General features: G+C 38.9%; 1 protein-coding gene across 1 annotated transcript; it reads right to left on the bottom strand.

Moving 5' to 3' along the window:
- Positions 1-6785: 6785 nt before the first annotated feature.
- LOC122826810 (extracellular matrix protein 2) lies at positions 6786-7808 on the bottom strand. Its single transcript, XM_044109147.1, has one exon. It carries the CDS (start codon positions 7806-7808, stop codon positions 6786-6788), a length of 1023 nt encoding a protein of 340 aa, XP_043965082.1.
- Between the last annotated feature and the right edge of the window lie 7773 nt (positions 7809-15581).

The following is a 15581-nucleotide window of genomic DNA, read 5'->3' as shown; positions in this document are numbered from 1 at the left end:
TTGGAGCGATTACTGTGAATTAAGACACTGTCCTATTTGCAAGTCTTTCAGGTTCACAGCGTCAGCTGGTCGAGAGGAAGTCGACCTTTTAAGCAACTGGTCCGTCACACATGGGGACAGATTTCTGACTTTCAGTGTTCACTATCATAAATCAAAACAAAATATAGTCTCTGTTAACATTTCATCACCATCACAAGGACCGTAAGACTTCTGCTTTTGAACTGACTGTAAACTCTGTCATTTTTAGGGTCTTATCTACATAAAAGTACTGGATTGCAGGACAGGCTGCAATGAAATTTTACACATCTGTTCATGATCTCCTCGGCATAAAAGGAACTGAATTTGAAAATTATGACCTTTGGCTTTTTATCAAACGTCAAAACCAATATTGGAAGGCTTGCCATGAGATTTGGCTCAGACTTTGCATTTCACTGTAATATATTTGAACTCTGGAAATAGAGGACACCAAGTCAAAGCATTAATGTACACTGTTCTTGTAAACAGAGACTTCCAAATGCAATTTAAAGAGCGGCATTACCTTGTGAAATGTGAATGGTGACTTTTTCACAGTTTGTTGTATTAAAATAAAAGACTTTGATGTATATTATTGGGTCTCGATGAGCATGCATTAGCGATCAATGGGCAAAAAAATAAAACTATTTTACAAACTGATTTTAAAATAATACTAATAACAGTATGTAATTATTTTATTACTTTCCAAACTTCAAACACCATCAAAAAGTGACCTGTTGTTGTAAGAAGGACGTCACATTGTTCTGTTTGCAGTTTGCTACAAGTCATGTCTGGGACACATCACACATGCAAAACGGTGGAGGAATATCACCTTGAACACACCAAGCATGGCGGTGGCAGCATGATGCTGTGGGTTGACTATCACTTTACCAGGGAAAGGCAGACTGGTTATCGTTGATGGAAAAAATGGACGCAAAACTTGTTAGATGTTAAACTTACAACCTTGACTGAATTGGAATATTTGGGATTAAAACCTAATGACAGTTTCAAATACATTCTTAATCTCTAATCCGACTTGCAGGAAAGAAACAATAATCAGCTGCAACTGCAGAAAAAAAGAAAGGTTTCCACAAAGTTTTTACTCAAGGGAGGACAGTAAAAGGTTTGATGAATTAAGGCAGCAGCAGCATGAAGCAGATGAGGAGACTCTGCTTAAAAATTCTTCTAAGTGGATTTGCAGAGTTCTAAGAAGGTAATTCCCTTCATCCCCTTTAATGACTCAGCTTTGCCCAACTTATTTTCTTCTTGCTTATTAACATTCAGAAAACAGGCTGCTGCCACCCACCTGTCTTCCCCGCCTGCTATTTTTAGTTTCTTTAAACAATGTTTACTTATTAGTGACCTGATTTGCCTTCTGTTTCCCTGTCTAGACGGTGATTAATGGTTGGAACCAAAACACAGAAGATGAGGGCACCTCACCTTCTGTGAGACGTCCTTCCTAAAGTTTGACCTGGTTTATGGATCTTATTGCTGGAGATGCAGATGGTTTAATATGTATAAAGCAAGTCAAGATTTCTGTATTTACAAATGACCTGCATAAGGATTTAGTACCAGGCTTTATTCAGTCACTTGGACATGCAGAGATTGTGAAACAATTCAATGATTACAACAAAATGGATTTACTAAACTAACTCTAAAGAGATCTCGCGCACCATGTTGAGTGTCGGGGAGAGCCTATCTAGTTTCAACTTGTTTTCATCCTCTTTTGGAGGAAAACTGAAAGCTTTAGGGGATTCTTCAGCCTCCCAGAGTGAATCCTGGAATGTTTCTGAAAGATGATAGGAAAGGTTAACCTTTGACCCAGACAAAATGGTCTGTGGAACCAGCAAACTCTTTCACTTTCTGAAACCATTTGTGTTGTGCAGAGACACACTAGTATTATGTGCTGTAAGTTTTAAATAGACTACATATTCTATGTAATTAGAAGAACCCTGCATTGCTTAAATCATTAGATACAAGTGAATGCATCTGTAATGTCTGCACCATGTCAAGACCATCTTTACAGTTTTACAGGCAATAGAAAAAACATAAAAATACAGAAAAAGATTATGACAAAACACTTACAGCGAGTTAATTTGAGCTTACAAATTACAGCTAATTTATGAAAACAGGTGTCATGCTTAATATAAGTAATCACTGGGTTGAGTTAACTGTGTGTAACGGTTTCAAAGAGGAAAACAGGAATAAAAAAATATCTTGGAGGGATTTAAAACTATTCTGCGGTTTCCACTTCTATAAACCCAAAGTAGCAAAAATTATCTACATGCGTCACTTTAAGGGGTTAAATCAAAAAGCAGATAAAAAAAAGCCCACATTTCTGAAGTTCAAGGTCAGCTTAAGTGAGTATCTGAATGTTGTATTAAAAAGACACAACTTGTATACAATGTGTATTTAACATTAACAGTGTAGGGAGAAGAGAAGATCAACAAAGTTTTCAGCGTCATCATGTAACTATGACCTTTGGCTGCCTCTTTCCATATGCTGTAATTACTATTTATGAATCCAAACTGCTTCAAACAAATGGCTTGCAGCAGGAAATGCAGACATATAAACAAGTATAGACCTAATGGTAAACAGCCATCAGTTTTAATTTTAGGAAGCTCTGAGCTGGCAGCTATCTTTTATGTAAATTGAGACGCCTGTTGTCGTTTCTGGCTGGGGAGGAAAGCGGCTGAACAAGTCCGAGCGATATACCCGACAGCGTTGTGTACGTCGCCGTCCTCTGACAGCTTTTTCATTTCAGAATATTTAAATGAACTCTCCAGGGTCTGCATTCAAAGAAGGTCAAGTTTGAAGAGCTTTCTGTTACTTCTGTTTTTAATCCCTCCTCATGTGTAAAATGTAAGAAAGCCCTTGTGGGTATTTTCCATTAAGAAAACGGGAAGCCGTGTGGTATCAATCACTTGCCTTCCTAGTGTTGTAAGCTTTGTAACTTTTTCACATTTTGTCATAGGACACCTCAAATGTCAAGCTGTCTCATTGGGGTTTTATGTGAGGAATGCATGTGAAGTGGATGGAAAAGGACTTTCAGATGCAAATCAGAAATGTGTTGCATTCATTTGAATTCTTCCCCATAAACAATCACCATGCATATGAAGCTTCAGCTGCAATAACAGCCACAAGTTGTTTGGATTTTATCTCTACGGGTTTATAAATCTAAACACAATTTGTGCTCTTAATCAAAAAGATGATCCTTCATCATGACCGCACCCAGCTGCCCTTTGCTTACTCTGTACATACAAAACCAAAACATAGAGATACACAGCAGTACATGTAGTTATTCTTTGGTGTGCAACCTAATGCAAACGTTTGCAAACTATGCGCTCTTATGTCTGACTGTGTGGTGTGCTGATAGGCTGGTTTGTGTGTCTGAGGTCCCTCTGGCTCCCATGGTTTCTCTCTCAATCCCCTCCTCCCAAACACTTTCCCCTCCCTGTTTTCCTCCAGCCCTTCTCCATCTCTTTTTCTGTGCTTGGTTAACACAAGCGCCACCTCTCTGTCACTCCTGGTATAACACTTTAACTTTGGGAAGCAGTTTGAAATCCTTCTGACAGCACCTTATAATCAACGTAAGGTGACATTTTGATGCAGGGTCACAACATTGACTGCAGCGTTTCAGACATTATGTCAGTGCTAAGCTTAGACTTGATAAAAGGTTGCAATAGATGAGATATAGCAGTGTACATTGGGTTCAGGAGGATAAATGCAGTCAGTTGGAGGTGTTCATACTTCCATTTAGCAGGAAAAAGAGAGAGAGAGTGTGTGTGTGTGTGTATGAGAGAAAAAGAGCCACATAGACATGTTTGGCTTTTTTACGCTTGCACTACAGCACATATCCATTACTCCAGACAACTGAAACATCTGAACTCTTTGTGTAGCTTAGAAAATCTTTAACATGTGAGTTTAATGGAAAGCATTTTTAAGTCAAGGAGGGTCAACTCACATGACCCCGTAGACAATGGAATAAATTTTATATTTTTGAGCCTTTGAAGCACTTAAGGATGGAAGCTTTTAAGAAAAGAAAGCAAGCAACAGCTGAACCCTACCAAAGCTCAGATCCTCTAAAATGTTTGTCTGGTGTGGATCACAAGTAGGGTGTGGTTTAATATCCTGTTCCCGCTCCTCTTTTCTTTTCTTTTTCTTTTTAAATTCCTATTCTTTTTGTGGTCTAATTCATGAGGAAATTCAGGGAAAGCAGAGTCAGATCAAAAACAACTCAGATTTTGTATTTTCAGCTGCAAGAATTTGCATTAGGCAAAGAGAAGGAACCACAGATACTAAATGTAGGAAATTTACCTCATGTTGCACCAGTCAGCTGTGATATGTCTCTAAGCAGAGAGTTAGTGATTGATTAATGGGGCAGTGGTTTTGGATCAAGCTGCATCAATCACTCCTACACCCTTTTTTTTCATGCAATTCATATATTTGCAGTTTAAATATGCACAAATATCTCCTTTCTCCGGATACAGCAGCAGCAGACAGATAAATGCAACCATCTGTCAAACAGCTTAAAGCAGCACGTGGAATCAGACTCTGTCATGGGAGCCATTTGTTCACACAAGCACCCGAGGCGACTATAAAAACAGCTGTGCAGGTACTGTATTCCTAAAAGTCTGCAGACGTACTCAGAGTGGTCTGATCTCACAATAAGTCATCGAAATAAAGTTTGTTTGAGGAGACGAACAGAAAAGAGGGTGGAAACGAGTAAAACAGAAGCTATCTGCAGGTAGAAGAGGTGTCGTGATGCAGGTTGGGGTCCTGCTGGACCGTAGGGAGGTGCTGGTGAGCTCTCTGCCCTAACCGAAGCTCTTTCCTTCTGGACACTTGCAGCGTGAACTGGTGGAGCCTGGATCCATTCTTCAAACCCTCCCTCCGTCTCTCCTCGGCCCTCCCTCTTGCCCCCTCCTCCTCTTCTTCTTTCCCAGACTTTGTGGGTGCAGTGCCACGTCGATGAGTGAACTTATTAGAGGCAGAGAAAGGAGGGGAAAAAAAAGAAAAGTGCTGAGCACCTCCACGTGGGCTCATACTCTTGCTCCAAAATGTGTTGCTGTTTATCTATATGAAAAGTTTAACTTATCATTTAGATGTTTTGCACTCAATTTTGATCCAAATTGGTTTTTTTTTAATAAACAAATTGGAGGCTTCCAATTGGTGAGCTTTCCAAACTGAATAAAAAGATATTAGGTATATGTTTGTGTATTACTTTAAAGTAACTATTTGAAACCAACTAGCTTCCACAGTTCACAAACTTTGTGGTTGTTTCTTTTTCTCTTCTTCAAATCTTTGAGCTTCTGGAAATCACTTGGTGGTTTTTATCAGCGAGAAATTAAAAACATTTCATAATCTGAAGATTTGGTTTACCTGTGTCCAAATAAAGGCTGTCCTTATCAGAACTAACGCCTGTACATTACTGCCATCTTGTGGCTTCGTTTCAAATCACAGCTTTACATTTTGGACCGTCTTCACTGGAAACACAAATGTACCAAAATTGGTGTTTCTGTATGCAAATACCATTCAGAAATCCTTCTACTATTTTGTTCTTAATTTAATTTACTTTCTAAAAGTGTCTGTCACTTTATTAAATAATGTTTATTTATGATAATGAAGCCTTTAATTTATCAGTGACCACAGCCACCTTTTGATATTTCACTGATTTCACAAGATTGAGTTTTTGTATCATTGTGGGGATTTCCAGAGAAACTGGCACTGGACAAACAAGGCAAGAAAAATGTCTGCTGCGACTAGTTTGTTGGTGGAAAAACTAGTTGAAATTCTTTGCGGTGGAACACTGGAAGTACTGTTTGTTTATCAATGACCAAAAACTAACTCTTAGATCTCTGCTATAGCAGCTGCTGACTGCTTATATGGTATTTTATTTCATTCATGTTACTATTAAATGGATAACCAAATACAAGAAGCTTTAAGAAAATCCAAAAATAAAGAATTTTGTAGATACTGGCAGAAATATGTCGGGATTTGATATTCCCTTTGCCGCATTCTGCTGCCGCTTTACCTTAGAGTCACAGTTGGGTAAATCTGTCCGTCTCAATCAGACGACATTTGTTAGATTCAACTTAGACTCTTACTGTGCTTCTGAAAAGTATTCCTGCCTCTTAAGCGTTTTCAATTTTGTGACAACAGAAAAGGAAACTTCAGTGTACATTATTGTGATTTTATTTCATACATAAAACCAAAAGTTACATTGTTTTTGAAGTTTTTAACAATCACATTTGAAGGTTTCAGTAGCATCTTGTCCCAGCTGTGAAGTAACCCCTTTAAGTACATGTTTCTGTTCAGCCAAAAAAACATTGGCATAAAAACAATTCTTCAAAAATTCACCTGTCAGAATAGAAATATAGTATAAATACTGTATGTAAAAATAAAAACAAAACATAATTGTACTGGTTTGCAATGGCATCTTGTCTCAAACCTTAAATAAAACTGAGTCACTGGATCCTCGTGGATTCTGGACTTTCCTGTGTTTTCAGTTCATTCTAAGTGACTTTGGTGAATCACGCAAACCACTGCAAAGCAACACGCCTGCAAGGGAAACTATCTGCCACAAAAACAGTCAGAGAGGAAGACATGGGCTGGTCACACACAATGAGTTGAACTTTACACATAATAAAATGTGGTCATTTATTTCCACGGTTGGTGTCTGTGAGTCTTTATTCAAAAGTGGAGGAGTTGATATAAAAAAGGGCTGTGTCCTTGAGCAGCAGATCTATTTAAATCTTTGATGGTCTGTAAATTCAGTAGAAGTGCACGACCTGCATTCCACGTAAACATCTAAAAGCGCGTACATCCAGCTTCCCCATTTCAATTAAGTTGTGTTCCAGACGTACTTGCACAAGTCTGCTGAGACTAAGACTTTGACTGCCCCAGCAGAAAGTATTGCTAGGCACTGACTCGATCTTATTGTGTGTGAGTGCTACTGAGTGCAGGCCTTCAGGGAGTTGCCTGGGCACCTGGTGCAACTTGTTGTGACACAGGTCTAATTGATGCAAGGCAGACAAGGTCTTAAATGCACTGGTGGAAACTTTGACAATCGCATTTCTTGCCAGTCCCAAGTGCTCGAGGTTGTTCAAGTTGCGGAAAGAGGCTTTCTTTATAGAAGATATTAGATTGCTTTCCAGATTTAGAGTTTTCAGAGAGTTAGGAAGGTTTTGCGGCACTTGCTTCAGTTTGTTTCCTTCTAAGTTTAGGCTTTCCAAATGTGTCGCATTGAGGAGGGAGTCTCTAACAAGGCCTTTGCTCTTCAACCTGTTTGCACTGAGATCCAATACTAACATCTGAGATATGCCATTAAAAACTCCCCGACTAAGTTGCTGAAGGTGGTTTCCTCTAAGATATAACTCCTTTATGGACAGTGGTAACTCTAATGGTACTGAGGCTAACTGATTATAATCCAGGTTTAGGGTACGTAGATTGTGTAGAGGGGACAATGCACCAGGAGGAAGAGATCCAGATCTATTCCCCAGGTTGTTGTTGCTAAGACTTAAAACCAGCAGACTAGGACACTGTGCCCAGGCCGCCTCAGACATCGTCTCCAAGAGATTGTTGTCCAGTCGTAGCTCCTCGAGAGAAACTGGGAGGTCAGTTGGCACACTTTGAAGTTGATTCCTGTCCAGATAGAGACGCTTCAAGACAGGAATTCCCTCGAAAGATCCTTCTATGGCTCCATCTGTGAGCCAATTGTTGCTTAAGGAAAGGAGGTCCAAGGACAAATATTCGTTGAGCAAATCCAGCTGGATGCTGTTGATGTGGTTGTTCATCAGGAGGATGCAGCGGGCATTATATGGAATTCCATATGGAAATTGTTCAACACCTTTATTGGAACACTGGACGACTCTGGAACAAAAAAAAAAAAAGCACATTGTTAATGCTCTCAGTCAAGCAAATGTAATTTTACACAGGGAATTATAACTTGTACAATTATCCTTTTCAATAGGACTAGGCTAATTTTTGGCTAATAGGCTTTGGGAGGTTTCTTTGTTTAGGACTGAAGATAGTGATTTTACTCAGACCAATGCACTTTAGTCAATATTGGTAAAGAAAACTGAGAGACATGCATTAAAATGTGTGCTAAAGGAGTTAAAAAGAGCAACAGAAAGCAAGCATTAGCATAACATTTCAGTAAAACGTTCTACATTAACAATCATCATCAGGAAAAGATGTGAGCATGTTGAACGCTGCAGCAGTGTTTAGGCTGATAAATCTTTAGAAAGCTTTCTTTGGGGCAAAATATTTGTCAGTGTGATAAAAATCTAGATAGGGGATGTCATTGGTGAGTGAGCTGGATGGAACACACTCAAAATACTGCTAAAATGATCTGATGTCTTTTGAAGTAAATACATGGTAATGAGTATTGGAATATGAGCAGACAGCAAGTGTCAATTTTTGTATAATTTAGAAGTGCATCAGAGATTGTTATTTATAAGAAATAGATTTGAAATGCTCTCATTTACCAGCCAATATTCTTAAAGTCTTACCTTCCATAACAAGCACAAATAGGTGGACAGTAGTTATCCATAAAGTAAGGAAAGAGTGTTGGTGGTGGTATTTTATTCTTCCCCTCTTGTGGCTTTCGTGTTTTATTGTCATTCCTCCTTTTTTTCTCTTTAGACAGTTTCTTATTTTTGCTGATGCTGCTGGTTTTAGTTGGCGACATGGATGGTGATGTGGTTGATAAACGTTTCAGTCTGGGTGAAGGTTTGGTTCCTTGTGGCTGGGGAGGAGATACTTTATTATGCCTGACCATAAATATGGTGTTATTTTCCATCTGCGTAACAATTGTGGGTTTGCCCGAAAGTAGGACTGTGCTTGGCTTTGGGGTAAAATGGACCACTTTTGCCGTGGGTGTATTTTTATTAAATTTCTGTGTATAATTTCCTTCCTTTGTTTTGAAATCCTTGAGGATGAACCTTACCTCTGCTGGTTTTGGTTTTGCTGCCTGTGTTGTGATGAATTCACTTCTTCTAACCTCAGGGTCTGTGTTTATGTCAATTAAAGACTTTGGCGTTACTGTTTGTATTTCTGTTCCTAAATGTAGGAGATGCTTGTCCTCCACCTCTCTCAGCTTGACTTTTGAGTCTGAGGACAGTTTTGAAAACTTTAGGCATCGAACGGATGAAGTCTTGATGGCAGAGAAAAGTTGAACGATTTTGAGACTGAGTGCCATGAATTTCTGAATGAGTAAACAATGTGGCTAAAGGAAGTGTTAAATTATACATTTCCTTATGGCTACCTGTTTCTTTTGTTTTTTGTGATAGGGTTTCTGTAATTCCCTCTCCTTTAACTTCTTGTTTTGCTGCTAATTCCATATAATCCTCTTTTGTGTCTCTTTTATCCTCAAAAAGAGAAATTACTGCAACCATCTTTTTTTCTTTATCCTCCACTGGATCATTTGTCTTTAATTTTGCATCGGTTTGGTCCAGTTTTACTTCTCGTTTTTCCCACTTGCTAGTTTCATCTGTAAGGGTTGTTGTCCTACTTGTGACTAAATTAGGAAATAAATGAATTCCATTTTCTTGCACCTCCTCTGAATCTTTTTTGTTGAGATAATCTTCTGTGTCTGAGAGATAGTATTTCTCAGTTTTTGCAGCTTTTCGTAAAGAAATACTAGCAGAATCTTCCTCTGATCTTCCCAGATATTCTTGATTTTCCTCCAGGACATCTTCTATATTGCTTTTTAATGTGACTCGATTCTGACTTATTTGCTTACTGGTGTTCTTTTCAGACACTGTCTTTAAAGATATTTCTTTGTCACTCCTTTCCTCCGTGGTAATTTTATTCTTGAAACGCTGATTTGTGTTTGTGTCCTGAATAAATCTGTGCATCATCAATTCCTCCTCAAGTTTCTTCATGTTTTCACTTCCATTTTCCTCAGCAAATAGGGAAACATCTTGTAGGCTATTGTCATCTGTCCTCAGGCCAGCTTCCAAATTAAAACAGGCAGAAAGTGACAATGAAAACCAAAAATTGTAACCAGAATCATCCCTACTTAAAACTAGCTCAAAATAGTCACTGGTTTGCAGGAGATTGTGTCTAAAAATGGTTTGACAGATGTGGAAAATATTGGCAGGAATAGCCTGGTACTCACTTAGATCAAAACTGTTAGAAAATCCAGGACTGGTGAAGAACACAAGAAAGAGAGTAAGCACTTTCATTTTCTATGGAAGAAATGGGGACATTTATTAGAAAATAACTACATTTATTTTCTTAAAATAATCACAGAGTGCCTTAAACACTAACTATATGCTTTTGAAGTTATTAGTAGAGCTTTAAGAAACATAAGAACAAAGAACACCACTAAATGCTGAGTTGATGTTGCCAAAAAATGTTTCACTGTTTCACAGATTATATTTCTGCTGATAGTCTCATCTTTTGAGATGCAGCTGTTTGCCTAAAAAACATAGAATTGTATACATTGCTATTTAAAAAAATAATATTTTTAAATCAGATCTTCTTTGATTTTATCTCTACCAGCTTTAGATCTTGTAACCTTTAACATGAGCAACATAATGTTGAAACATGTCAGCAACAAATAGATGTTATTTTTATTTGTCTTATCTATCCACTTACCTCACATGAATCTGACCTCCTAATGTGTCAAAGGTGGGTTTCTTGTTTCATTAACCTCGTCCAGCTGATTCTACATCTGTGTGTGGAGTGAGACGGTTAAAAATAGAAGGACAGTCCATTTCAAGGCCCTTTTCTGTGCAGGGCATTTTCACACACAAGCTCTGAGGCAGCTGTGGATAATGACTCTTGAAATACTTTTATCTGAAAGGGAATTCTAACACTTACTCTCAACATCAGAGGAATTTGAGGAATCAATAGCAGGAAAAGGGCAACTTTAGGCAGAGGGGTCAGAGGTAGCAGCTGGCTTTTACAGTGCCTACTATTGCTCTGCTAAGGGGGGCAATAGCTTCCCGTTCATTATGTTAAGGTGACAAGCCATTTCCATGTAAAGGTGCAAGTGGCTTGGCCTTTGACCTTTCTTTTAGTAACCTGTTGAGTCCAAAAACAGCTGATGGTCACATTCAGCCTCTTGGAAATAGGCTCATTGAGGTGCTTGTTTGAAATAGTTATTGTTTTTTATTTTCTTGTATGCAGTAAAAAAAAAAAAAAGCTTTATAACTTAAGAATGCAAAGACATAACTGGGAAAATGCATTCAGAATGCTGTGACGATTGTTAGGAAGAGAAATTGTTTTCTACTGATTTATTAAGGTTTATAATTACTCTTTTTTTTTTCCACAAAACCTTGAAATATAGTTTTACTATACATATTTTTACTTCCAGGGATGAATTTTGCAATTAGTTTATCATTTATGTTACATTAGACATCAGAAATATTAATTTATCAAGAGGAACCTACAACACAAACTAGAGAAAACACATCATCATCGTTTCTTTAAATGCCGATTAACATGCAGAGTACCTCTGCTGTAAAATACTGACATCTAGAGTACAAAATATGAACTTTAAATTAAAAAATGCAATGCCCTCATGTACCACTGAGGGGCAGTATCTGAACACTTATGTTTTGCCCACGTTTTCCATATGATTGCTCATAAGTGCACTAATTTTACTGGGAAAAAAACAGACCTCCTTTTCTGTTTAATCATATCAATAATGCTGTGACTCATAAAAAGCAGAGACGGATACACACAGGTGATGAAAGGGAGGGAGAGTGTGAAAGAAAGGCCCTTCAGAAGACATGAAGAAGTGCCTTTAATGGCTCGAGTTGTGGCACATCATTTCCTGTCAAAGGTGACGTAATGTATAGGAGAGTAGGTGTAAGAATGAAAGAAACAGAAGTGAAGGGGGTGGGGGAGTTTCTTTCAGACCACCACCTTTTTACGGAAAAAGCACAATTTCTCTGTTTCTGTGGGCCCACGTGATGCTTGTTTGTGAGTAAAAGTCCTCGTTTATCTTCCTCCTGTGGATTTGATACCTCATCAACAGCTTCATAAAATTGCCTGCACAGACAAATCTCTATGTCTGGACTTTTGCCTCCAAGCAAAATCACTTTTACAGTTGAGCGATTGTTCTCCAGTGCACCCAGATGACCGACAACTGCCCAGCGGCGTCGGGGGTTACTCATAGTCTAGTTGTATTCCTCGATCCCTGGATGCCAAAATTGCCAAAACAAAACTGAAAAGCACGTTGCAAGTTGTTGACTTACGGGCAATTTGCGGTAACAATTTGGGGACCAAAGAATCCATGTTTTGAATTTTGAAAACATAATTCTTGGGATAACGACAGCACAAAGAGCAGAATTTGTGCAATTACAATAAGTACCGAAACTCTGTAGTTACTGAAATGTCAAACTTTGATAAAACAACAGATGTTTCTCCACAAACAATCATATCAATTTGGATGTGACTGGGGGTAGAAAAAGCAGCGGGGGGTTAACAAGGCTAAAGTCCAAAGGTTACAGACTGTGATCAATTTGTTTGGCTGAGAGCGTCAGGCTTGTATCTGCTGGCCGGATGACTCGCAGCTTAACACACAAAGCAAATGAACGCTCGTCCTTCTGTTGCCTCTACACGTCTCTCACGTCCTGAGCGTCTGCAGCCTCTCTGATGGACGCTGTGATGGCACACCATTACCATCAGCAAGCTAACACAGCAACTACTGAATATGAGGAACGGGGTCAAATCCCAGACCTTTTTACAATGTGTGGAAAACCTTTGCTTTAAAAAACACAAAAATGTATCCTTAATATTCATTGTTTTGTTAATGTGATTTTCTGACTAGTTTGCATAACATATGATGTAACATGTAAGTATAAATTAACCATTAACAACCACTAACAAAACCACCTGGGATTTTCCAGAGAGCAGTTACTGTCAAGGACAGTCAATGGACATCCAAAATTATCTTTGTTCAAATGTCAAACTGTGACGGTTTCTGATGTCAGGATGAACCAAAAAGGTCAAATCCTAATTTCACAACTTAGGCTAAAACTGTACTAATCCAAATTATGCTGCATACTTTAGAAAAGTCTTTTCCTACTTACTTTCCAGTGATAGGAGGAGTGATCCTACATGCTCACAAGATACATTATGGTTTGGTTGACCTCACCCAGCCCAGAATAGTGCTTCAAAATTGAACATGTGTTTTTGTTTTAATACGTTTTCTAACACTAACAGTTCAGGAAGCCCAACAACTTGGGAGAAAAGGAGGCTAAATCAGATGTGAAGCAGTTCAAAACAACATTTATGTTAGAAGTCAAAGTGAAGGGTACAAATCAACATGGTGTTTTTACGGCCCTCGTGATCCTTATCTAATCTATGGGGTCACTCAGCTCTTCAATCATTGTGTCTTTGGTTTGGACAAGCTGATCAAAACAAGGTCAAGTAAAGGAGAGAGGCTCAGTTCAGAGAGTAGAAAACAGGTTTTTTTGTTCTTCATTAAAATGTCTAAAGCAAAAAGCTCTACTTATCTTCCTGTTTACTTAGGAGGATAAGACTTTAAAATTAGCTAGCATGCCCCTCAGGAGACATTGATTATTCACACACTCACATGTAGCAGCCAAACATCCCATAATTGATGTTTCCCATACCAGGAGGTCCATTAACGTCAGGTTTTACAGAGATAGGTGCAAAAAAAACCCAGCTTTGGCCTTTTAAAAATAACATAATGCACTGTTAGTTTAAGTTACAGCCAGATAGCACTATAGCTATACAGTTACATCTCTTTTTCCTTCTATATGTACCCCATAAGTGCTCGAGTTGCTCTCAATTATTTAGAACGATTGAACCGGGTTAAGTTAGATTCAGTTCAAACATTTGATACAGGAAAAAAAACGAGGGAATCTTCATCAGTGCAGACAGAGGGGCTGCATAGTTTGGGAGAGAAGTGAGCAACTTTATTGTGTCACTGCTTTGAGATTTGCAGGAGATTTATATACAGGTTGTAGCCTTTATAGCTACATATATACACACCACTGCTACATATATGGCATGGTTTCTCTAACTTCAGTCTTTTGCCATGACATTTTTTTCATATTTTCTTCACTTACAACTTGGTGAACTTTGCAACTTTAATAGATATTTCTTGGCCTCTCATTTCCTCCGTTATTTCCACAATCCAAATCTAAAGTTTGCCACTTTAGAACCAGTTTTTATTGGTAGAAATTCACAAAAAATCTCTGCTTTTGAATGAGAATGAAGATTTAATAGAAGAACTGACACCACAAACAAGCATAGTAGTGTGTGCACCACCATCAGCCATGAAAGACCAGCATTTAAATACATAGAAGTGCAGATGAAGTTGTGCTGATAACTTCACTTTGTTGGCACCAAGTCTTCTCTGTGTGTCTTTTGTGTGAGTTAGTCCCCATGTGTGCATGGTAAGAGGCCCTTGTTATTATGGCCTGCTGCTTTTCAATGAAACAGCTGTGAGAGCCTCCAGTCAGCCTCCAAACACGGCTCAGACTGCCTGGTAACTGCACTCCTATTGGCCAACTTTCCGCCCCCTCCAACCAATCGCGTGAGCCACACGTTTAGGAAGCACATGGGGAGGAGGAAAAACACAACATGGGGGGGCAGAGGACAGAAGAATGGTGAGAACGTTTCCTGTGAAAAAAAAAAAGAAACTTGAGAGCCTACAGAGATTTTTGGATCATGTTTCCAGTAGATTTCAGGGTGGAGAGACTAATCACACTTGAAAGGTTGTAACTTTGATAGACTTTTGAAATGTTTTCTTGTTTCTCAAATACTCTCTTTGGGAAGTTTTGTCTTGGTACTGACTTTTTATTTGACAGAAGAAGAAGCAACGAAGAAAAGAAAACTACAAGTCAGACATTGTTGGTTTAAAATGAAACTTTATTCAACAAACTTTTTTACATTTAACCAAAATGAATAGATAATTTCCACAGTTGGAGAGGAGCAAGAAGTAAAAATAAAAAAACTCCATGAACTATTTCTTTGAATCTTTTTGTGTTGTGAGAGACAACAGGACGGGGGTGGGCTTTGTGATGGTGGTTGTTGGCTTTACGTCTGGCAGGATGAGACGTGCCACGGCTAAACCAGTGTTTCCAGGGCTTTATGTGGGCTTGCTGGAGGACCGGAGTCGTGGCTCTTAGGCATAATAAGTGTTTGTTTTACAGTAGTTGTGACGCATGCAGTTGCTAGATGTGAAGTTGGCGAATTATGAGGGCTGTAATTTCCTTTCTCATCGGCTCACGTCTACCCACTCTCTGTGGGTGTCTGACAAACAGTAATACTGTGCATCTTATCTTGTATGAGTTTGGAAGGCAAGTAGGCCTGCAGATCTTTGAGAGAGGCCACCGGCGTAAGCAGCTCCTCGCTCCCCTGGAGGTCACACTACCCACGAAACCCGAAAGCGACTTCTCCAGAAAACAAGATGTGACGAGAGACAGAGTTGCAGATAAAGCGACGTGGGCTGTGTGATGTGGTGAGGAAGATTGCATTGAGTTGCACAGGTTGGCTTATTTGTGCAACATGTGCAAGTTCTCTTCTAATTGTGAGCAGATGTAATCATACTTCAAACACATAAACAGTGGTGGTAAAGC

This window comes from Gambusia affinis, linkage group LG23 (genome assembly GCF_019740435.1).
Source record: "Gambusia affinis linkage group LG23, SWU_Gaff_1.0, whole genome shotgun sequence".
NCBI classification, from domain to species: domain Eukaryota; kingdom Metazoa; phylum Chordata; class Actinopteri; order Cyprinodontiformes; family Poeciliidae; genus Gambusia; species Gambusia affinis.
This window is presented reverse-complemented; position numbering and strand designations above follow the sequence as displayed.

What these genes read in the sequence shown, in the direction of transcription:
- LOC122826810 (XM_044109147.1), bottom strand. Translation starts at nt 7,808, where the DNA reads ATGAACAACCACATCAACAGCATCCAGCTGGATTTGCTCAACGAATAT.